General features: G+C 43.3%; 1 protein-coding gene across 1 annotated transcript in view; it reads left to right on the top strand.

Moving 5' to 3' along the window:
* The window catches only part of BAZ1B (bromodomain adjacent to zinc finger domain, 1B), a gene marked incomplete at its 5' end in the record, with an annotated part of 41,259 nt that overhangs the window by 2,893 nt on the left and 18,601 nt on the right, over positions 1-19,765 (top strand). Inside the window, 7 exon segments of the mRNA XM_008947683.1 lie at positions 1,181-1,379; positions 4,815-4,936; positions 5,719-5,916; positions 8,073-9,762; positions 13,729-13,867; positions 14,347-14,477; positions 15,870-15,981. Coding sequence (XP_008945931.1) covers positions 1,181-1,379; positions 4,815-4,936; positions 5,719-5,916; positions 8,073-9,762; positions 13,729-13,867; positions 14,347-14,477; positions 15,870-15,981 — 2,591 coding nt within the window.

The raw sequence follows: 19,765 nt of genomic DNA, 5'->3' as shown, positions 1-19,765 counted from the left end.
CAGTCTCTGATGCTTTCACCTTGGCAGGGGTCTCGTGCCCTTGAGGTGTGATTTTTTAATATTATGATGAGGCTGGTTTACTCAGAGGTAACACTTGGCATTATTAATAACCCTCATCTCCACTTAGATGTCTGGCTCCTCCACAGGCACCAATAGATACCAGATTACTCAGTCAGCTTGGGCAATATTTCAGACATACTCCACTCTTTCTTTTCCTTGTTTGCCTAAACACTTTTTTTCTTTTTTGTTGATTTCCTGGGAAAATAGATAAAGGGTGGATTCCTTTTGATAGGACAAGAGGAAATGGCCTCAAATTGTGCTGGGGGAGTTTACGCTGGACATAAGGAAAACAAACCAACCCTAAAGTGTTGTCCAGGGCTGTGCCAGGCTGCCCAGGGCAGTGGTGGAGTCCCCATCCCTGGAGGGGTTTCCAAGCTGTGGAGATGTGGTGCTGAGGGACACGGGGCAGTGGGGACCTGGCAGTGCTGGGGGAACAGTTGGACTTGATCATCTGAAAGGTCTCTTCCAACCAAAACAATTCCATGATTCTATATATGTTATATTGCTTAAATATGTGATGGTCTGTGTATACATTTAAATGTATATGAACCCATATTTTAATTAAAAAAGCTGAGAATTGTAATCTACCATAATCTTTTCACCTAATGTGTTTCCAGGAGTAGTAGTCTTCAACTAATATACCTTGAAGTAAACTGTTTATAAATCTCTAAAACTGCTCTGATTGGAAAATTCCCTCCAAAACTGGGAGTGGTGGAGAAAAATCAAACTTATTCAAGATAAGGGCAGGTTTTCTAGTGTTCTTTGTTTGGGACATACTCTTTTAACTGGGGCTGCTGAGAGCACACTTACACCTTACACACACTTTTCCCCAGGCTGAGAAAGCAGCATTATTAAACACTGTAAGGACTTGTGGGTTGGCAGTTCTCTCTTCCTTAGTGATTTGCACAGAACTTCCAGGTAGGAGTAGTAGGAAGAAATCCTGTAGTGGTTTCATGAGAGGGATCATGAGCTTCTCTCAGGGAGGATGGCAATTGAGTGCTTTGCCCAATTGTAGTTTATAGGTCTTCTTAGCTCCTTTTTTGTCCCTTCCTCGTAGTATTAAAGCTCATTATTTCCTGTATCTTGCTCAGGTTCAGTTTTTATCACTATTTCCCTGCAGGTTGGTAAGGAGAAAATGTTGCCTGTGAAAGTTGTGAAAATACATCCCTTGGAGAAAGCTGATGAAGAGGCCTCGGAGAAGAAATCTGATGGAGCCTGTGATTCACCATCCAGTGACAAGGAGAACTCCAGCCAGGCAGCCCAGGACAACCAGAAGGAAGCTATCCTGAAGGAGGAGGACAACAGGAGGGAAAGTATGAGTAAGTAGTGAGACAGCATGCCAGTAGATAGCCCCTGGAAGTGAGTATTTGAATTTATGTCCATCTTGGACCTGGGCTGTGCCTGTTGTGTGGGATGTTTAAATGATGTTATGGAATGAAAATCCTGAAGTTGTCCTTGATAACGTTGCAGCTGTGGTGGCATCAGTGCTGTTTGCTTTCAAATCTTGCCTGTTTTTAAAGCAGAAAATGTGCTGTCATTCTAAGGTGTAATACCAAAAGCTATGCATGAAACATAAAAGCTTTGAAAGTATAACAAAGGTATTTAAAAAAAAAAAAAGGGAGGGGGGAACCAGCAGAGACTCATGCAGATTCATAACGTTCTGCTGGGGTGTTCACCCTCAGAGCAAATGTCTAGTCTTGCAGTCAGAGACAAGCTCTAATTCTCTTTCATGTCCCAGATTGACAGGAAAAAAAAAAAAACCAACTTTTTTTTTATATTTGGTTTATCCCCTTTCCAATTTTCAAGACTAAATTCATGCAGAAAAATGCATGCTATTTTTTTTCCTAAGGGTTCAGAATAAAGTGTGCTTTGAAATGTTGTTCCCCTCTTTCCTATCTGTTCCTCCTTGCTGCAGAGCTAAACAGTGGATATCCAAGGCTTTTCTTGTCTCTGAGAAGGTACCATTGAAAGAGCAAAACTAAAATTAGTTTCATGTCCTCTTAAAAACGGAATTATAAAATTCTTTAAAAGAGGTTTCAAAAACTGTTGTAAAATGAACAAACAAACAAAACCTCCAACCCCAAAAGGCATGCAAAGGTAATAAACTGTTTACATTTGCAAACAGCCACCCCAGTGTCTGGGGAAGGTGTATATAAACCTCCCCTGATGTGGAAAAGAGGAAACTCAGAAAGCAGCCCAGCAAAGTCAGGAGTGGAAAACAAGTTCTACCAAGGTCTATCCCAAGCTGAATAATGGCCATCTGTTTCTGATTGGTACTGGAAAAAGTTATGAGCTGTTTTGGTTTCATTGCAGTGCTGTGTATAACCAGGAAGGGGGAAAAATAAGTGTTGCAGAAATGATCTGGTCTTCTGTTTATCCTGTGAAACACAGGATATCTTGGAGAGAGTCTAGTTCATGCTTTATTTTCAATTGAGTGGTAGTTCTCTCAAAGTACCTCATAAAAGGCATGGGAAGTACCTTTTCCTTTGGCACATGGGCCAAATTTACAGCAACATTTTTGGGCTTGGATGTTTAGTAAAGCCTACCATAGTATTTTGTTCACTGGCGTGCAGTTTTCTAAGCAGCTGTGTTCAGCTGTGTTCTTACTCTGAGACTGGAGGAATACTGCAGGGCTGGGGATTCCTGTGCCTTTGTCAGCCTCTGGCTCAGCTGATGGCCTGGACTCTCCAAACTGGGGCTTTTATAAGATGAATCTCAATGTTTTCAAATTTCAGAGCCCATTAAAATAACTACATACTATTTGGTATGTTTATACAGTGTACTACAGGAGGAGTAAAGATTTGCTTTCATTTAGTGGGCTCAGACCCTCAATTGCACCTGCAGGAGGCCATGTACATCTGGCCACACTGACTTTGATTTTTTCTTTCTAATAATTTGCATTTTTGACCACGGGTAGTACAGGTTGAAGTCACAAGAGCACATGTTTAGAAGCAGTAACAGGCTCTGCATATCAGTGTGTGATGTAAGGGCTGTATCTTGCTGTGCACACACGAGGGGGCAGAGTTAGTCCTTGTGTTCTTCCTAACACATGTCAAAACTTGCTGATTTTGTTGAAGAGAAAAAAGGACAGAAAGAGCTTCAGTCTCTTTGGTTAGGAGTCTGCTGTGCTTCAGAAGCTAAAACTAGGGCTTTATACCAGTTTTAAGTGCAGTCTGAAGTGGTTTTGTATTTTTAGTTCCAGGGAGCAAACTCTGGAAAACCTGCAGGAGCGAGAGGAAAGGCTAATTTTTTTTCCTGAAAATGGATGGTGAACTACTGAAGGCAGGTTCTGCAGCTTGAGCTGTACTTGGAACTAACACTACTTTGGAAAATCCAAAATAAATGGTGACTAGAAGGAGACAGCAGCGTAGGGATGCTTTGAGGTTCCAGTAGTGTAGCAAATGTAAGTTCTATTTCAGTACAATGCCACAACAAATGAAGTATGCTTTTGTAAAATCACTTTAGGAAGGAATGTGTAGTGATACCTTCTTCCTCTCCCCCAAGTATGCAGGTGCTGCTTGATAGAACTCAAGGTATCATCCCTATTTCTGGAATCTAGGCAGTAAATCCCAGCAAGCAGTGCGACTTCCATTGTGCTGTTGAGCAGAAAACTGTAGTTCAGTAGTTGGGAACTTAGTTTTATTAATACAAATGTGAAACCAAAGCAGGCTGAAATTTTAAAGAACTCCTGTAATGAGTGATGCTTGGAGCAGAGGACTCTGCATGGGACTGCTGGAAATGCAGCACTGACATGGGAAGTAGCTGCACAGGTCTGTATACGGTGCAGTGAGCCTGTAGCATCTATAATCTGCTCCCTAACCAGGGTGACTGAGTTTGGAAGGTGGGGAGAGGCAGAACTTGATTTTAGACCACATAAAGTATGTTTCTGAAGCTTAAATACAATAGAACTTACAATGTGACAATGACTAAATATATATTTATGAGTATGACTTGAGTCTACCATCTACTTGTATTATGAGTATACTTCATAAGTAAGTAATCTCATCTCTCATGGGTGCTTCAGTGTTTTGAGTGATAGGCACAAACATAAAAACATTTCAGGATTTCTTTCTTCAGTCATTTTGGATTTTCTCTTAAATGATTAACATCTGCAACCTGAATATAGAAACAAGACTCAGCACCAGCTGGCAAGAAGGTGTGATGCCTTTGTACACTTTCAGCTACATCTCTCTTGAGAATAAAAAGCCTGCTTGTATAAATAGGCTTAAAATCTCCAGCTAAACTAACCCATGCATGTAGGGCTCGTGACTGTAAAACATTCAATGGCCCCCAAAGTTAAATGATTTTTAGAGTTACTTTATAGAGTCAGTAATTCCTGCAGTAGAATTATTTCAAATATGGCATGACAGACAGGTAGGGCTCTTGGCAGGAGTTTCCTGAGCAGGTTACTGCTTAGGTTATGAAACCTGTCTCCCTCTCATGAATTTCATAGACATTTTCTCCCTCTGCATGGCTTGTTGGAGCTTATTGTAGAGGGGTTGGGTTTAAATACCACAAGTGGTTCTTTATAGTCCTTGAAGATGGGTGTTACCTCCTACTTAGGAGCTGTTTGGGGACTCCATTCCCAGCCTGGATCTTCAGGATAGTTCTAAAACTCAACGTGGATTTTTTTTCTGGCTGTTCTAGTGTAACCAAACACTGTATAGATAGCAAGGAGTGGGCTGCCTAGTCTGATGATGGTCTGGGTACTAATACTAAGACACTTACATGTCTTCCCTTGTTTTATCTATCAGATGATCGAGCGCGTAGGTCTCCTCGGAAGCTTCCCACTTCTTTGAAGAAGGAAGAAAGGAAGTGGGTTCCCCCTAAATTCCTGCCACATAAATATGATGTCAAGCTGAAAAATGAAGATAAGGTGAGTGGTCTGTTTGAGTCCTTTCTATTAAAACATCAGTATGCAAGTTTAATGAAGCACTCCCTGCTGGAGTGTCTATACAGCACCGTGTAGGTACTTGAGTGTTGGAAGCAGGATGGCTCTGGGTATCTATGAGCCTGACTAGCCTGTTTCTGTATAGAACAGGGGTTTGTGTGTGGAAGCACTTGACAATTCCCTGGTACCACACGCTGAGCCACAGGGCTCCAGCTGCTTTAAAGTGGTTGCTGGTAGCTGGCTAGTCTGGTCAGGCAGTTAACAAAACTTGGTCAGAGGTAAACTAAATCATGAGCAGCAAGTGCTTCAGGAGGCTCTGTAGCTGCTGCATGGTTTTTGGCATCTGTTTGCTAACTTGACAAGAGGGGCAGTGCTGACCTCCATTTAATGAGTTCCACTTGCAGAGTTACTCGTCTGGTCTCAGGAAAAAAAGTCAAATCAAAACAAACATTAATATGTAAAAGCTTTCAAGTTAGTAGCAGGCACGAGCCAGAGGAAGGTCAGAGATAAAGCAGTCGCCTTTGGCAAGAAATCTGCCACATAATTTAACATTCTTTACTTTTTTGGCTAACTGAATCTCCTGCCAGTCCGTTGTGCATCAGTTCTGCAAGTTCTGTTTGGTTTTCTTGACAAGAGAGCTTGGAAAGAGCAGAGAATTTGTGGGCACGAAGCAGTACCACGATCTTTGCTCCTGTTAGCCGTATGAGATGTATTTTCATGTGGTTAGAAGTTAAATGTTAACAGTCTGTCTGTCTGCTGTTGCCAAGATCATCAGCAACGTGCCAGCAGACAGCCTGGTCCGGACTGAGAGGCCTCCCAACAAGGAGATCCTGAGGTACTTCATCCGCCACAACGCCCTGCGGGCCGGCACCTGCGAGAACGCCCCGTGGGTGGTGGAGGATGAGCTGGTGAAGAAATACTCTCTCCCCAGTAAATTTAGTGACTTCTTGCTTGACCCACATAAGGTAAGAATTCCTAAAAGTACCTCCTGTGTTTTCTCACCCGTCCCCTACCCTGAAACAGTCTTGGCAGAGGCTTCAGTGTGCTGGTAGGCTTTTGGTGCTCCCTCCCAAGCTTACCTCTGCTTGGATGCAGAAGAGGAAGGCCTGCTCCTTTGAAGAGTGACCCTTTGTGAGGTGACATGGCTTGAAGGTCTGAAACAGCGTTTTTCTACTAGAAAATCTGATGTGTAACTGCTTCTTCTTGCTTTTCCCAACAATTTTGTATTATTTGTCTGCAAGTAAAGACACTTGTCATGGTTACAGTGCAAGAGCTGGATGCATTTGGCTTCGTGATGCTTGGTTCTTGTGTGGTGTCTGATGGAGTGATGGCAGATACCACAGATTTGGTGCTGAGTATTTTAAGTAGCAGGGATGTTTTTCCCTCTAGCCCTTTGTCATGACCAACCAAATAGACTGTTAATGAGTAAATGCCATATCATGAAATCTGCTGTCTCAAAAACCATCTTTGGGTGTAGAAAACACTATTTTTGTTCATTTAGCAACCTCACTTTTTCACTGACTTGTTCTAAAACTAGAAGCAAAATATTTGCTATATTTTTTTTTCTCATCAGGAGAACACCTTTTTTTAGCAAGCTTCTATGGCCTCTTCTAGACTCTTGCAAATTTGCTTAAAGGGATGAAGAAATTCTTCATATTTGAGCAGTGTTTATCCTTGCTGTAGTATTTGGGGTCCACTACCTTACTAGAAAAAAAGTACTTGCTGGTGGTGTACAAATTATTTTATTCAGCACACTGATGGTTGGAGATGTACCCTTAATGTGAGAAAAAATATGCAACTAACAGCTTTGGTTTGACAGAAGTTCTTAGCTTTATATTTAGGGCTGGTGCTTTTTGTAGTGTGCTCCCCACTTGGCACAGAGGTTGAATTTATGTTTTAAATGTCTATATTTTAAATTTTGAGAAGTAGATGGAGAATTTATTAATCCAGCATTAGTGTTCTGACAGAATAGCTTTGTATAAGTGACAGTTGTAGCAGAAGTTGTAGATCTAATATTTGTGAATATGTACTTATCATGGTTCATATCAATGCCAGATGCTTTTGGCTTAGATAATTCTCTTCAGCAAAGATTTCAACACAGAATTTTTGTAGAATGAAGTTATGCAGGCACTGGATTTGAGGATTGTGCAATCCTCAGTAAAAATTTCTCTAGTGGGCTAATGAGGGCTCTTAAACTAAAGCCTTCAAAAGTGAACATCCATGAGCCAGAAAATATGAATATTCCTGTGGCAGCCTTAACTTGATGACCTTTGTGCATGGCTGTTCTTAGGTGCTTGCAGCTTTTGCTGTGCTTGCCACTGTGGAATTTTTTTACTGCTAAAAGGTTACAAATTTTAATTCCCTGGTTTCTGGTAGTTTCATCCATAACCAAAATGTTATATCCCTGTATTTTATCTTTCATTTCTTGAAGTATACTAATATTCTAGGTGCCTCCTGAAACTGAATTTGAGATGCTGAGATAGTTCTGAAATCAGTCTCACTTTTGGCTCTGAGTTAAACTGTTCTGTGCCAGAAGTATGCTGTCAGGGAGGTTATTTCAGCAGCTCAAAACAAGTCAGATATTCAGTTGCATGGCTTCAGAATTGAATCCTGTCTCACTTTCATTCCAGATGTTTTCAGGCAGGTCAGAAACCAGCCCCTGAACTCCTGTCACACATCACTTCTGTGCTCCTGTTTTCCTCTGGGTGGGGTCCAGAACTGAACCCTACATGACTCACTAAAACCTGAGCAGAGGAATAGTTTTGGAAATTAATATCAGCATTTTTCCAGGCAACCCCCTCTCCCCACAACCTTTTAAGTAGAGACAAAGTGGTTTTGTGTAATATAATAGGAAACATTTAAAATTCTTTGTAGTATTTTATGAAGTTAAATGTGAACTTTCTGGAGTGGGCCAATGACCTCATAGCCAATGTAGAGACTACAGTGCAGAACATTGGAACGTATTGCAGAAGCCTCTTACCCTTAAGAGACTGAGTGCTCCTTGTTCATTGGAAAAATACATTAAAAATAAACATAAGGAAAATAATAGACAGAAAAGGATCTAGATAACCTTGATTTACCTTTGATTATTAGTATATAATCATTCTTCCTTCAATTTTAGTATATGACTCTCAACCCTTCAACCAAGAGGAAGAGTTCTCGATCGCCTGACAGAAAACCTAAGAAATCCAAAGCTGATGGAGCATCCCTGGGCCAGCCACTGAGCCCTACTCTGTGGTGCCATGTGCATTTGGAGAAGTCTATTATTGGCTCTCCACTCAAGATGAAAAACTCTAAGAATTCAAAGTCTCCTAAAGAGGAGCTGGAAGAGGTGATGAAAATTGTGTCACCTGCTAAACTTGGTTCTAACTTTCACATTCCAAAGAGGAGCCGACTGGGGAAGGGCAGCAACAAATCCTTGGACAAAAAGCAAAGAGGGAAGAGGGTTCTGAATGGGCAGAAGTCATCGGGGAAATCAAAGTCCCCTAGGAAAGGCTTGAAGACCCCTAAGATGAAAATGAAACAAATGACGCTCTTGGACATGGCTAAAGGTGCCACTAAGGTCTCCAGGACTCCCAGGAGTTCTGGAGGCACCCCTAGATCTTCCAGCAAACCCCAGAAGCTGCCTCCTGCAGCACTCCATCTCATTGCCTATTACAAAGAAAACAAAGACAGGGAAGACAAAAAAAGTGCCCTTTCCTGCATCATCTCCAAGACAGCCAGGCTGCTCTCCAACGAGGATCGTGCCCGTCTCCCTGAGGATTTACGAGGGTTAGTGCAGAAACGCTACGAGCTCCTCGAGCACAGGAAGAGATGGGCCACCATGACAGAGGAGCAGAGAAAGGACTACATGAAGAAAAAGAGAGAGAAGCTGAAAGAGAAGCTGAAGGAGAAGGCAAAGGAGCGGAAGGAGAAGGAGATGAAGGAAAAACTGGAAAAACAGAAAAGATACGAGGACCAAGATCTCAAAGGGAAGACCTTGCCTACTTTTAAACTGGTTGATACTCCAGAAGGACTTCCTAACACCCTCTTCGGGGACGTGGCCATGGTGGTGGAGTTCCTGAGCTGTTACTCAGGGCTATTGATGCCAGATGCTCAGTATCCCATTACAGCAGTTTCCCTGATGGAAGCACTTTGTGCAGAAAAGGGAGGCTTCCTTTATTTGAACCGAGTGCTGGTCATTCTCCTGCAGACCCTGCTGCAGGATGAAATTGCTGAAGATTATGCTGAGCTGGGAATGAAGCTTTCTGAAATCCCACTGACTTTGCATTCTGCTTCTGAGCTGGTTCGCCTGTGCCTGCGCAAGTCAGACGTGCAGGAGGAAAGTGAGGTCTCAGATAACGTAGATGAAAGCAAGGATTCGGCTGCTTTTGAGGACAACGAGGTACAGGATGAATTTTTGGAGAAACTGGAGACGTCTGAGTTCTTTGAGCTGACTCCTGAAGAGAAGCTGAGGATACTCGGGGCGCTGTGCCACCGGATTCTGATGACCTACTCGGTGCAGGACCACGTGGAGGCCAAGCAGCAGACCTCAGCTGAGCTGTGGAAGGAGCGCCTGGCCATCCTGAAAGAAGAAAATGACAAAAAGAGAGCAGAGAAACAGAAGAGGAAAGAAATGGTGGCCAAGAACAAGGAGAATGGGAAAGATGAAAATATGATGGGGAGGAATGAAAAGAAGAAAAATGAGATGATGAAGATGGAGCACCGGGTAGAGATGGAAGCTGATGATATGATCAGTGCTGTGAAGAGCAGGCGCCTTCTGGCCATCCAAGCCAAGAAAGAGAGGGAGCAGCAAGAAATACAAATGAGAGGTAAGAAAAGACCAGGACAGTAGAGCATCTGAGGGTTGTGAAGTAGAAAGGAATAAGTTAATGGCAAAATTGACAGCCTGCTTTCAAAAGCTTTACCTGGTTTTAAGGGATTTCTTCACTGGAGGAGTAGCATTCAGCTGCTGTGGTTCCTGTGGCAGCTCAAAATCTGGAGTGTTAAGAAAAAACAGTAACAGCTTCTAGATTTCTATCTGTGGGCATCTTCTCTTTGGTACCTCTCTAATTCTGTCAGACCTACAAAGGTTGGGGAACAGAAAAATCTGTTTTGGGAACAGAAAACAATAAAAGTTATCTACATCCAAACATGATCTACCTCTTAGATACAGAGTAGATGTTTTCTGCCTAAAAGTTGGTTCCTGCAGCTGCTGCTGGCCTTGCTGCCATGCACATTGGCAGATTGATGCCCTTCTCCCAGATAAGGACTTTGGCAATAAATTCCAGTTTACAATTTCTCACCTTAAAGAATAAATTACAGAGTTGTATAAATATAAGCTGCCCACTCTAAGATCTATCAATCACGAGTTGCAGTACTGAACTTTGTGAGCCTCTGTGTAGTTCTTTTTGCTAAGGAGTATGAAATGTGAAGAGCAAAATATTTTGGAATTATTCTTCAGGGATTTTTTTGGTTCTAAATGTGGGTGCTGGGCAGGTGGAGGTGGACAGCATAGCTCACCTAGGTTATTTCCTTTCTGAAACTGTTGAGGGACAAACAGGCTTACATGCCTTAGCTGGAGTCCAGGACTATCTGTTCTAGGACACCAAGAGTAGATAAATAACATGGAACATCCAGAGGCTCCTAAGGAAGTAGTCTGGGTACCACCATGCCTCTCACAGTAAATAGACCTTTCTGATCTTCTGTTAAGAGCTGTGAATCTCAGAAGTATCAATAAACTGCTGAAGGTCTGGAGTGCTGTCCAACCTCTCCAGAAAAACAAAATGCCACGTGTCTAACGTGCTGTAGCAGAATGGCCTCTTGGCCTCCATGCTTCTGAGTGTTCCACTTTGACAGCAAGGTCAAGTTCATGATAGAAATTTACTGCAAAATAAAGTACAGTTTGGATGCTGCTCCTTGGGATAAATCCTGTTGTTCTCACTTGACAGTCTGTACTAGTGTATGAAGAAAAGCACTATCCCATTGATGGGGGTCATTTGGCTTGTGAGCTGAGGCAGTTTCAGTCATTCTTTGGTACTCCACAAGGAAAATCTCCTTGATTTAGTTTGAGATCTACTTTCTGGCAGGGAAGGAACCTTTCATTAAGGTTTGAATTTGTATTGCTTCCTTTCCACATAACAAACCCCAGGATTTCAGACATCCAGGGCTTCTTTTCCCAGCTAAGCAGTTGCTACCAGGCAGAAAGGTACCTCAGAGTCCTGAGGATCTTGGTTGCTGTCGATGGGGCAGTAGTAAGGGCTTCAGGATTAGCAGCTTGGAGCTCATCTGTTCAGGGCTTCAGACCTGGGGCTGGTGTGGTTTCAGTGTGTGGAAAAATCATCCTGGATAACCACAGTGAGAACTGCATCAGTGTGCTCCCACTGGCACATCACACAGGCTCTCTAAAAGCACATGACATTGCTTTTCATTTGCTTTTAATAATGTTGGTATCTCTGGGGGAAGTGAAAGAGCAGTTGCTGACAAAACACCTATTGTGCAGTGGTTCATATGTACAGATATGAACACTGAACCACAGCACAATTGGTGTTTTGTCAGCAACTGCTCTCTTACTCATATATAGATGGATATCTCACAGCCAGGGGTTTCTTTTTCAGCAATCTGGTAACATCTGTATCACTGGGAGCAGCACAAGCCTCTTTCACGTTAAACCTATCAGAGTTGTGGCCACTGCTCCCAAGCTGGTTGAGCTCAAAAAAGAACCTGTGTAAGAAAGCATAATGTATTTTTTGTTCTTTCTTGAGTTCAGAGGAAGTCAGTACAGCACCTCCTGTTAAGATAACATGATTAATATCTGTGTTTTCTTGATAGTAGAAGTGAAGTCACTTCCATTTCCATGTTACTGCAGCACTTCATTGTTCTTTGCCTTCTCACTCCATGAAGAAGTAGTTCCCATGGTGTGGAGGAGGAGAATGGAGAGCTGGGAGCTCACACAGCTAAATGGGCCTGCTAGAGAGGAAAGTGCTGAGACAGACTGGTCATCACAGCTGGGAATGAGATGTGGGGAGGAACCCTTTCGTTTGGTGCCTCTGTTCTCATTTTGACTGAACAGTTTCAGTATAGGAGTAAATTTGGTCTCTTGTTCTTTCTTACCTCTTCCTAATTCTGGAACTTGATGGTACCTGCTGCAAGTGGTTTTTACAACTGTATAGAAAAAAAAATCCCTGTCTTGTGAGTGTCCATGATATCCCATGCTGTAAGGGGAGGGGAGTGTGTCTTGTGCCAGCATCAGGGGACAGCAGCAAGTCTTGAGAAAGTGTCAAGGAGAGAAATCCTGGGGGAATCATCACTTCTGTCTCCTGGTGGAAGGTGAGAATGGCACTTGCTGTGGTGGGAATCTCCTGAATGGGGTTTGTGAGATTCAGATTTAGGTGGCATGAGACATTTGGTACTGTGAGAGTGACTGGTGCTACTTGTTCTGATTTCAGCCCTTTGACACAGGGAGAGGTCATAAGCTTGAGGGAGGAGTTGCTATTTGCAGACACGGGTTGTGCAGCTGCTGGTGTCTGGCAGGTGTGGGTGAACAGGACCATTTTGCCATGCTGCAGTTACTGTGAGGTGGTGGATTGTTGGTATGTTATGATATAAAAGCTGATACATTGAGCTGGTGTAACAAATGCAAGGGTATGTTTTTCAGTGTCTCCCTTAATCAGTCAGGACCGATTACATTGGCAGGACATCAGAGACTTAACCAGGTATTTACTAATAACTTATCAAACCTATCTTGATGTAGAAGGTGGCTGCAAGAGAGAGAGAGTAGGTAGTAGCCTTGGGAAAAGTCCTGGCTAGCATTTGCCTTTCAGTGTGACATTTTGTTCCTTTCTGTTCAGCAGTCCTTGGTGAAAGTGCATCTATTCTTCAGAGATGGGTGAAGGCGTAGAGAGACTCTTGAACTGTCATGAGAAGTGTAAACCCTGTTGACCTTAATGTTTTGTGTCTTGGCAGAAGCTGCTTTGCTTCTTGCCCCTTACCTAGAGGTATGAAATGATGTTTTGTCCTGTAAGACTCTTGCCAAGGAGCCTGTGATGTCAGGATTTAGGCCACTTCATATTTTTTCTCCTCTTCATTGTCACCAGCCATGGATATTGAGAGCTACTGAAATTCCAATGCTTCTGTCATGAGTAGGAGACCTGAGGTTTCCATTTTAATCTTTTTTTCCACATCACAGAATATATAGGAAAGCATGAGGTGTTGGGAACTGTGACTTAGTTGCTGTTGTGAGATGGTTGTGCCTGGAGGAGGCCTCTGCTGTACCAGATGTGGGTTTTTTTTCTGTGGGTAAGGCTGTGGGGCAAGTGTTCCCCATATAGCTCAGCTGTAGAAATGCAGGTGTCCATCAGCCCCATTGACCTCTGTGCTGTCACAGCTAGACTGCTCCCAGGACTTGAGCTGGCCAGAGCAGAAGTCCTTGTCACCCTGTGCTGTACTTAAAGGTCTTTGAACCTCTGGTTTTATGTGGCTGCACAGCAGTGGATGCCACTTTGTTGATCTAGAAGGAGAAATAGTAATGAAGACTCCTTTCTCCAGAGAATTTTTATCCAGATTTCCCTCTTTCCTCATCCCAGTTCATCCTTAGGCCTAGATTTCTTAAGGAATCTTGATTTTTCTTCTAGAATGATGGGTGGAAAGTAAGATGAGGGGTGAATGGCTGTGCTAAAAGGCTATCAACCAAAGGCACCGATCAATTCTTTTTACCCCCATGATGTTGTAAAATAAAAGAGAATATGGATGTCTGCATACAATAAAAGAAAGCTAATGCTCTCTGCTCATTCCAACAGTCAGGATGGAGAAGGAAGCAGAGGAGGAAAGGATCCGGAAGCACAAGGCTGCAGCTGAGAAGACTTTCCAGGAGGGGATTGCCAAAGCCAAGCTGGTGATGCGCAGGACTCCCGTGGGCACCGACCGCAATCACAACAGGTAGGACAGGGAATGACCCTGGGCTGCCAGCTGCTCTGGGGGGGTTTGGCAGATGGCAGCCCCCAAGAAGTGCTGGACACGGAGGGTGTTGAGAGGACTGCCTGTGTACTGGGGTGTGGACAGGAGCAGAAGGGAGGATTTTGTGTGTATGGAGTGGGGTGGCCTCCACTGGTTCACACGGGCTGCTTTGTGTGGCCTTCCTCTGGTCAGGCTCCAGTAGCCAGTGGAGCTTCAAGGGCTTGCATCAGTGCTCAAGAACCTAATTATCTTTTTCTTTCCATGTTTCTTGCACTGGAATGCTCTTGAAAAGCTTTTATAATAATCCATTTCATGTTTCTTAACTATGCTAGTATGAAGATATACCTGTATTCGGTTTGAATCAAGCACAGAGATGAATCTCCCCTCTATGCAAATAAAGGTGGATGTGTGTAACTAGCCAGAAGAGGAGACAGGTACCTCTTAACATGTGTTTCCTGCAGGTATTGGCTGTTTTCAGATGAGGTTCCTGGCTTGTTCATTGAGAAAGGCTGGGTGCATGACAGTATAGACTACAGATTCGTCCTTCCCCATCAGAAGAAGGATGATATGAAAAAGGACTACAGCCCAGGAGGTATGATCAGCCTGCTTCTCTGTGGGTGTTGTCTTTGTTGCTTGTCTCAGAATGGATTTGAGAATGTGTGAGAGAACTGTCTGAGTTTTCATGGGGATACTCTGATTGAAGCCTTCTTTAAATTCTAGAAGACTGCACATGAGTGAGTCTGGTGCTCATGATGAGCTCCCTCCTGCTACTGCAGGTCTTGGGACTGCCTGCAGTGTACCACATAATGACCATGGGCTATGATCACCCCTCTGAAAAGCAGTGAGGTTGGTGTCAGGTGTGGACTGATCCCTCTGGTTTACTCTGAACCTGCTGAGTTGCAGTGTGCCACACTTCTTGGTCAAGCTGTCAGTTGTGTGCTGCAGAGTGAGGGTCTCCATCACAATGCCAACGTTCTGCCTGTGGCAAGACTCCCAGATTAACCTGTGAAACACTGTCAAGCAGGACCATCTTCTAGATACCTATAGCTTTGCTGATTGAGACCATTTTGGCAAACAGCTCTCTTGCACATGTCCTTTCAGCCTGCCTCTAGCCTTATACTGAACATGCAGTGAGGTGCTGAAGTTCTGGTGCTTCCTCTGTAGTTTTACCTGATTGACTTGGAGCCTTGCAGGCAGAACTTGGACATGGACAAAGATCAGTCTGTGGGGAGGGGAGCTTAACACTTGTGTGTGGAAACAGATCTTGGTATGGAGGAGCATGCTATAATTTTACTCTGGTTCTGGTAATTTCTTGCTTTTGAAACAGCATAGGCTGGTGCTGAGTCCATCTACAGCAGTAGTGCATGCAAGAGGCTCCATGGTGTTGAAGCAGCCCTTGCCTGATGGTGTTCTGTCTTGGACAACAGGCAGAGTAGATGTGTAGAAGAATGGAACAGGGCAAACTTATAACAAGATACTTCATCCAACATGTCACTTTCCAGCCATCTGTATCTTGGTGATTTGTTGAGCTGGAGGTGGCATCGTTCAGTGACCCTCACCTGGGTGTATTTTACCTGGGTGTATTTTCTTCTGTGAACTTCTTCTGATGTTGAAACCATATTCCTGTACAGCAGCTTGCTTCCAGCTGTGTTAATGTCTCAGCTGCTGCCTGTGTGTTCACTCAGCTAGTGTGTGAGATTTCAACATGTTCCTTTTGAAACTGAGCAAAGAAAGGCTTAAATAAGCAAAGGTTTAAATTCATATCAGACCCTTCTCCAAGATGCCCAGAAACACAAACACATCCTGTTTGTAACTTGTTCAGCTCTAAAAGTACTTTGCCAGCATATAGCCAAAAAGTGAAACTAGCTTTATGAATTTGAAATAGGAATGTTTTTGTTGATTTTGTGCACGTGCTTTATGAAGCAGTGATTTCTCTAAAAGTCCATTGTGAGGATACACGTGAGCTTGTGCTGTTCTTTTCCAGAGAAGAGGAAGAGTGCAGCTGCTGATGGCAGAGTGAACAAGCTTCACCGAGCTGTGCCCACCACAGACCTTCCTGCAGAGACCACGACCCCCAAGCAGGGACAGAACTTATGGTAACACAGGCTTTTGTAGCTGCAAAGTACTCAAAGCATAGAGGTCAAGAAACCTAGACAGGTTTCTTTGGATAGACCCTGCTGTATCCCTGGTAATCTTTCAGTAGTTAATGGTTGGATTAGTTTAGCAGCTCTTCAGGTCTCTGTTACTGATATTATCACTAGAACCTTTATAATATATCTAATCAATCAGACTTAAAGGCAGTATAAATGAAGCTGGTAAAATGCTACTTGGATCTATTGCTTTTTAAACATTTTATATTAAGACTTGTTAATTTAAATGAATTGCTGTGTACTTTCAGCATTGGTAAGCATGACTTAAAGAAGAGAGCAGTGACACAGCCAAATGTGTCTGGGTTTTCTTCCCCACTTCATCTCAGCAGACCTAAATTGTGGCACGTGAGGTCCCTGAGCACATGAAATGAAAGTCTTCATTGGTATCTTTGGAGACAGGCCTATATCCTGTGTGTTCTTGTACTGAGATGTGCAGAGCCATCCCCCAGCTCCTTGGCAGGGTCTTCTTCCCAGGCTTCACAGCAGTGGTGATGTCCATTTGTTCTCAGCAATCCTTCATGGAATTGATCTTTATTGCTACTGGTAATTACAGCTTAGCAAAAATTATTCTTCTGTGTTGACAGCCTGTTACCTCTTTAATGCTTCCCAGTGCCAGACAAGTAGCCACCAGTGTGTCCTCTAAGTGAACCAGATCTAAACACTCCACCTTTGACCACGTTTGACTGGGACTTGCTCCAGTAACTGGCCTTGCCAATGTTCTTTATCTTGAAAGAAAATCTCCTGTGTCAAGTGTTGCCCTGTGTGGTAAGGAGTGATCAGCACTGTCCCCATGCCAGAAAATACTGGCTACAGCTTTACCTACTGCTAAATTCCCTGTGAAGGGCTTTTTTTTTCTTTTGATAACCCTGAGAAGTTACTGTCACAAAGTACTTGCTCCTGCAGCTCCCCTATGAGCAGTGCCTAGAGTTTTCCATTCCTGACACACAAAGTGAGGTTACTTGGTCTTTGATAAATACCACCAGTTGTGAGCTTAAATTCAAAGCATAGTTCCACTGCTGTGAGAACTACTTTACTAAGGATGTTCCTGCTCCCCCACCAGGAACTGTCAGAGAGACTGAAATTCGTGGATGGCTTGATTCATCAAAACTGTCAGCATTGAGTGCTGACTCTTCTTATTGCTCTGGCCCTTCTTTAATTGCCAGCAAGTCATGGGAGATAGCAAAGTTTCCTCTGCATGCCTTCACTCTGTCCAGTGTTGCCACGAAACATCTCCACCCCTTTCTCAGTCTAGTCCTTTGCACATCTTGTCACGTGGCCAGAATTCAAGTAATTGGGCTTTCCTAGGTGATGGGTGCTAAACAGGAGGTCGTAGGGACAGTATGATCTACAGGGAAGTCCTCTCTGCTCTTTCTGATTGCCTTTTCTACTACTTGATCTTCATTTAGCAGAGATGGCAAGGTGTGTTCTGGTAGAAGGACAAATGGTAAAAGGAAAACAGTCACTTAAATTATATTGCTCTAAACTGAAGACAATGTAGAATCAAATCAGATGAGCTAAGTAACAAAGAATCTCTAAAACTTGCAATTCCAGGCTGAACTTGAAAAAAATGTAGTACTTGATCCTGCAGTGTTGACTTGCTCAATCAGGTTGGCAGCTCTTGACCCACTGAGAGTGATCAGGGTGGTTACAAAGGTAGGAGTGCTCTGTAGCCTGACTAGTCCTACAGCCCTGGGGAAGCAGCTCTTTGAACCAGGTCCTGTACACTCAGGACTGAATATATCCTGTTGCTAAGATCTGCTTTGTGTGAAGTGACCATAATAAACAGTATTCTCCTTTTTTTTAAAAAGAAGGCAACAAAAAGAATTAAGAAGCTTATTTAAAAAAAGAAAGGGGAGGGGTGCAAAAGCTTAAAGTGGCAGCCAAAAGCCTAAAATGCTTTTGAAGGGATTGTCTTGAAGTTTCCATACTGGATGGTCAAAGCAAGCTTGCAAATTTTACCTTTGGAAACAGAAAAGGTTTGAAGAAACTTGGAAACAAAACAGTAGCAACAATAATAATTTTTTTTTCAGTACAGTTCACATCAGGATAAGGGAGCTATTAAAAGTAAGAAGACCTACTTAAAAACCATGATTGAGTCTCAATCAAGGAAATAAAAAGGATGATAAACTGAGGTACAGACTAGTGGTGAAACAATTATTTTTTTTCCTTGGGAAACAATCTTGCTTCACAAGATCTGTTCCAGAACCTGCCTTAGGATAAGAGGAAAGCTTTTCTCATGAGTGAATAATTGACTGTGAAATACAAAACAAATTGCAGAAATACTCTTGATTTGTGTGCTCAGCAGAGGGATGGAGAGTAATGCCAGAGGAGAATGGGGAAGCCTCTTAAAGAAAGGATTTTCTTTTGATACAAAAAAAACCCTAAAGAGATCAGGAAATTCAACTAGCAAATGGCAGTTTGGAAATGGAGGGGAAGGTACTACTTCAGATCATACAGGTTCTGTATGCAGCTCACTGCTACCAGCTCCTGTGGATCTTCAGATCTGTACCTCTTCAAAGCACCACTTGGACAAATTGCTGAAACAGGAGTTGGTTGAGGAGTACTGAGCACAAAGGTTCTTTTTCTGGCACACAAGAAAGTCCTTAAACCAGCAGAAGCTAAAATCTGTAGGGGCAGGTCAAAGCAATGTCACTGCATGCCAGCTCTGCCCTTTGACCACTCAGAAGCAAGATACTGAGCTGGGTGGCCTTTTTCTGCCACAGGATCTTTGATTTCTGTCCTTTTTTGAGCCTGCTAGGACAGACTGCTAGCAATCACAGCACTTGCTGGTTTTTAACTGAGGATATTGTGCCTCTGTGCATTGTTCTGCCATGCAGGTTGGAGGTGTCAGGATGTCAGGGTAAAGCAATGCAGGTGGAGGAGCTGAGCCAGATGTAGGCCTTCCTGCCCTGGAAGTGAGCAGGAGGCACGAGGGCAGCTCTTCAAAGAGAACATAACCATTTTTAACTTAGCATTCTGCTGTGCTGTCTGCAGGGCTGCCTCCTGACTGACAGGGCCACCCAAAGCCATTTCTGCAGATAAGCAGTAAGCCTCCTCAGCTGTAAGACTTCCTTAAAGCTCTAGAGCTACAAAGAGCCTGTTTGCTAAGTACTTATGTGATAGCTGTCACCACTAACAGGTAAGCTTCCACAAAAAGGCAAGTGACAACCTGAGAGCTATTTCAGGGGATAGCCAGTAACCAGAACTTCCCTCTGAGGAAATCCACGTCCCTAGTACTGTATTCTCCTCTGTGACCATTGCCATTGATCTCCAGTCTCAAGGACTCCCATGAGCATAGCTGATTATGGAAGAGTCTCCTCCTTGGCTGCTTTTTCCACACTGTCCTTGCACACCCTTAGAAGCCCTGAGACCACATTGAAGTCCTTGGATATCTACATCCCCAGTGGTCTCAAGGACTTGTTCAGCTCTAACTCCTAATGTCAGCATGTGTTACACAGCAAGTTTCATTTCTGTCCTGCTTTAACTCCTGCTGTCTTGTTTTCCTCATAGTACCTCTAACATGGCATTGTGGATAGCCTCATAGTGCACACAGAGCATCTTTAACTTTACACTTTTATACTCCAGAGCAGTGAGACTTTGAAATGAATTCCAGATTAACTCAGGGAATGGTTGTGTTGCACAGTCCTGCCCTTTTTCTCCTGGAGGATGAGAGCTGGTAGGACATTGATAAATGGAGAAATAGATTCTATACTTCTGCCAAGAGCTACAG

The sequence above is a fragment of the Merops nubicus genome, unplaced genomic scaffold (genome assembly GCF_000691845.1).
Source record: "Merops nubicus isolate BGI_N331 unplaced genomic scaffold, ASM69184v1 scaffold12949, whole genome shotgun sequence".
Classification (NCBI taxonomy): Eukaryota; Metazoa; Chordata; class Aves; order Coraciiformes; family Meropidae; genus Merops; species Merops nubicus.
The sequence above is the reverse complement of the archived record's forward strand: the minus strand, read 5'-3'. Positions and strand labels throughout refer to the sequence as shown.